This window comes from Chiloscyllium plagiosum, chromosome 11, assembly GCF_004010195.1.
Source record: "Chiloscyllium plagiosum isolate BGI_BamShark_2017 chromosome 11, ASM401019v2, whole genome shotgun sequence".
Lineage (NCBI taxonomy): Eukaryota > Metazoa > Chordata > Chondrichthyes > Orectolobiformes > Hemiscylliidae > Chiloscyllium > Chiloscyllium plagiosum.
In genome coordinates, this window is record NC_057720.1 from 41,311,675 (window position 1) to 41,316,553 (window position 4,879).

A 4,879-nucleotide genomic window follows, 5' to 3' on the forward strand; every position below is an offset into this window, starting at 1 on the left:
TCATGTTTTAATAAACCTCTATAAGGTCACACCTCAGCTTCTGACACTCCAGGGAATACAGCCCCACCCTTTTCAGTCTCTCCATACTCTTGGCATTAATGCTAATCTTTCTGTCCAGTTCTGGACACCACAATTCAGAAATAATGTAAAGGCATTACGGGAGGTGCAGAAAAGTTGTGTGAAAGTAGTTCCAGAATTAAGAACTTCAATTATGTAAACAGATTGGGGCTGTTCCACTTGGAAAATACAAGGGCAAAAAAAGATTAGATGGCAGAATTCAAAACATGAGTGATCTGGATAAAGTAGATGAAGAAAAACCATCCTTGTTGGCATGAAGATTGAGGAAAAAGAGCACTAATTTCAAAGTGAATGGCAAAAGAAGCAACATTGACAAGATGAAAACTTGTAATGCAGACTAACTTAGTACTGCACTGCCTGAGAATGGAAGACAAGAGCATGAACCAAGACCAGTAAGATGGTATAAAGCTGGATAACTCTTTCTGGGCTGAAAGTCCTCAGTTCTGCTACAACTGTTTCGATGTTTGACACGTTTAGCCAACTCAATTATTTTAACAACCAGAAACTTGTTGTATTAAACTGGTTCTATCACTGTATTAAAAACAGCAACGCGATTTCACACAGACCAAACCTACCGTGAATAGTAAACAGAATGCCAGTAATTGGCGTTTCCGTTAGCCAACTATTAGGCAGGACTTGAAGGGGTGGAGCTGAATACACCAATAGGAGCCGCACACCTGTGAAAGGGGCGGGCCTCACATGAACTTCCGGTTTGGCTAGTTACTAAGGAAGTGAACGGGTCTGAAGTAAGGCGTATCCGGATTGAATGATTCAGGTTGTCTCCAGTGAAGGGTGATCTTCGATTTAAGTGAAAGAGGGTGAATTAGGAGATGGGAGACAAGGACCTGGAATATACTGTTGTGTTCCCTGATCCCAGTGATTCAGGTGAAGTTTGTTCATGGTTCTGATTTGGTGATCGTTATGTTCGGGAATCTTTGCACTTATATGACCATCAGAAATGGAAATAGGAATAAGTCAGCCCCTCGAACCTGCTCTGCTCATCACGAGGCTGTGATTGAACCGACATTCCTCGTGTCCCCTGTCCTGCCATTTCCCCTGTAACCCTCGATGTCCCTTTTGATCAAGAATTAATCACTGTCACCGTTAAATATACACAAGGGCTCTTCCCCATACAGCTGTCTGTGGCAAGGAGTTCCAAATACTCTCAACATTTTGAAAGAAGAAATTCTTCCTCATCTTACTTTTAAGTTGACGCCCTTTCATTCTGAGGCTATGCCCTCTCGTCCTTGACTCTCCCCATCAGTGAAAACATCCTCTAGTATTTACCCTGACAAGCCCCTTAAGAATCTTGTATGTTTCAATAACGTCACTTCTCATTCTTCTAAAATCGAACGAGTAGAGTCCCAATTTGTTTAGTCTTTGTCCATAAGACAATCCTTCCATACCAGGGATTATACTAGTGAACCTTCTTTGAACTGCATCCAGTTAAATGATATCCCTTCTTAAATAAGGAGACCAAAACTGCTCTCAGTGCTCCAGATCTTGTCTTAGCAGCACCTTGTACAGTTACAAGAAGACTTTCCTATTCTTGTATTTCAGCTCCCTTGAAATAAGGACCAACTGTGTGCAATTCTGGTCCCCCTGCTATAGGAAGAAGTTGTGCTTGAAAGGGTTCAGAAAAGACTTACAAGGATGTTATAAGGGTTAGAGAGTCTGAGCTATAGGGAGAGGCTGAATAGACCCTGGCTATTTTGCCTGGCGCATCAGAGGCTGAGCAGTGACCTTCATAAAATCATGAGGGGCATGCATAAGATAAATAGACCAGTTCTTTTCCCTGGGGTGGGGGAGTCCAAAACTAAAGGGCATTGGTTTAGGATGAGAGGGAAAAGATTTAAAAGGGACCTAAAGACCAACTTTTTCATACAGAGGATGGTGTGTATGGAATAAGCTGCCAGAGGAAGTGGTGGAGGCTGTACAATTACAATATTTAAAAGGCATCTGGATGGGTATATGAATAGGAAGGATTTAGAGTGATATGGACTAAATGCTGGCAAATGGGACTAGATTAATTTAGGATATCTGGTTGGTACGAATGAGTTGAACCAAAGTGTCTGTTTCCATGCTGTATACCTCTGACTAATCTGAAGGTGGGAAGTTGATGCCTGACTTTTGTTTTGCATGTACACTCCAGACTTTGGTCTGTTGCAATCATAATATTGAGTTTTGCTAAGTAAAATTATTTATTTCTACGTGACATTGAGGTGTCTGTTAATCTATAACTTAACATCATTTGTAGAAATTGTAATGTACAACTTTAATTTCCTTGTTGACCTCTGAGTTCATTATCAAGCATTGTGTTATACTTTGTAAATTAGATTTGTTATGTAATACATGAAATGTGGTGATGAAATTTTTCAAAGTGCAATAGTTTTCAAAGAAATAGACCCAAATATGCAGGGTTTTATATTAGTGTTAGCTTATTGATCTTTTACAGTGCAGGGCTGTGCCTGGACACACCTGTTACTGTAGTCGAATGGAGAATTCTGGAGCACATATTTGAGTGTGTTTATTTTAATCGATCTGTTCAGACATGCTAAGGCACATCTTAAGGCAAGTAGAACTTGAATCTGGACCTTCTGTCTCAGAGGGAGGGACACTACCACTTTCCCACAAATGTATCTTGTAACTTTAATGTTCAACAGTTTTCATCGTACCACATTAAGTGCTATCAGATTTTAGTCTTCTCTACCAAAGTCACTGATTACTTTAGGATCATTCTGGAAAGCAAAAAGAGCTCCAGCATCACTGTACTAACAATTGTCTTTGCAAAAGCCTCACATACGTTTCTTCTCTCTCGCCTCCAACAAAAAATGCCAAGAGCTCACTCTTTCTTTTCTCAGTGAATTTTGTCACTATCCCTGTCAGACTTCCCTTAACTGGAAGGAACAAAAAATTTCTAATTCTTTAGAGCCTTATTGGACCAAGAAAATTTCAGATTTCATTGATTATTTTGAAGTAGTTGTTTTTCCAGCTCTTTTGATTGTTTTTACTTCTGTGTAAATGGGTTGATGTCATGTACAAAAAGGAAAATGGGAACAGAAACTGTGGCTGAATGTCTCATCTCAAAAGCACAACTGACAAATCAGCCCTTTTTCAGTACTGTTTTGTCAGCTTGAAATGGTCAAATCCTAAATTAGAACTTGAACTAAAATTTTTGATTCAGAAGTGAGGGGATGCTAACAACTGGGCCAAATTGACACACAATTCAATAACTTCAGTGTCTCTGGGATAATGAAAGAGGAATCAGTCAGGTTTTCTTGTTTTTGATATAAAATAAAAATAATTCTGAAAATATTCAGCAGCTCAGGCATCATCTTTGGAGAGAGAAACTTGGTTAACACTTTGGGTTGAAGCACTTAACACTACCGTGTTTAAAAATTAGAGATTTAATAGGTTTTGTGCAGAGAAAGAAGGGCGAAGGAGAAAAGGAAAGAACAGAGGAATCATTGGAACGGTGCACGTGACACAAGGCAACGGTAGATATAATCTGAAACTATCCTTTTCTTTTCCCCACAGCCCTCTCTGCTCATTCAGTGAAGCTCAATACTAGCTTGAGGAAAAACATCTTGTTTATTGGGTAGACATTTTGCAGCTTTTTGTATTCAACATTGAATTGAACAATTTCCAATCATGGCTTCCATTTAATTTCTTTTCAGCCAACAATTGTTGGTAGTGTTTCTGCTTACGTCATTATAAGTTCATCAATATCCAATTTTGTTTATTTTCTTTTGTCTTGCACCATCATCCCTTTTGTCATGTGATTTTTCCTTCCTGGGGAGGTGTTGGCCTAGAGGCACTCTCACTAGATGTTTGATTCAAAGACTCAGCTGACAAATGGCAGAATTTGAATTCAATAAATATCTGACATTAAGAATGTCATGATGATCAAGAAAATACTGCTTATTTGGTTCACTGATGTCCTTCAGAGAAGGAAATGTGCCATCCTCACCTGGTCTGGCCTACAAGTGACTCCAGACCAATAGCAGTGCCCTCTGTCCACTGAAATGGCTAGCAAACTACTGAGTTATATCAATTGCTCCAAAGTCTCAACAAAGAAACGAAACCAGGCAGACCACCAAGCATCAGCCTAGGCACCGGAAACGTCCTGCAAAGTCCTTACTAACTGCTGGGTGTTAATGCTGAATTTGGGAGAGCTGTCTCACAGACACGTCAAGCAATATCTTGACCTCGTCATACTCCCAGAATCAGACCTTACGGACAATGTCTCAGACACCACCATTGCCATCCCCTGATATGTCCTGTCCCACCAGCAGGACAGACCAAACAGGGGTGGCAATACAGTTGTGAGGGAGTTCCCCTGGGAATGCTGAACATAGATTCTGGATCCCATGACATGACATCAGATTAAGCATGGGCATGGAAGGCTCCTGCTGATTACCAGTGATACTCACTATTGACCTCAAAGAAAGCTACTCACATGGATTTGTTGTTTTCCATGGTTATGGTTTTAGATTAGTTTAATCTGGTGCCAATCCACAGGAATCTCCAATGTCGATGCACACTGATGTCATCAAACAGGGTTTGCTTTCGTAAGCAACCACCCCAACACACACACAAGAAGTTGCATCAAGACACGATTCAAAAGGGCCACAACACACTGCAGTACACCAGAACTGCAAAAGGAGGAAGAAGAACACCTATACAATGTATTCGCCAAAAACGGATACCCGCGCAATTTCATCAACAGATGTCTAAGGGAAAGACAACGGAACGAGGACATGCCGCAACCCAAAGGACTAGCTACACTACCATACATCAA

General features: G+C 40.5%; 1 protein-coding gene across 2 annotated transcripts in view; it reads left to right on the top strand.

The window, feature by feature from the left end:
- The first annotated feature begins 783 nt into the window (after positions 1 to 783).
- The window catches only part of echdc2 (enoyl CoA hydratase domain containing 2), a 61,497-nt gene continuing 57,401 nt past the window's right edge, over positions 784 to 4,879 (top strand). Inside the window, exon 1 of one of the 2 annotated variants that reach the window (XM_043699178.1) lies at positions 784 to 963. In XM_043699178.1, the coding sequence (XP_043555113.1) occupies positions 909 to 963 (55 nt within the window). In that variant the 5' untranslated portion in view covers positions 784 to 908. The remainder of the gene's footprint in view (positions 964 to 4,879) is intronic. The other variant, XM_043699179.1, reaches the window with a different exon arrangement.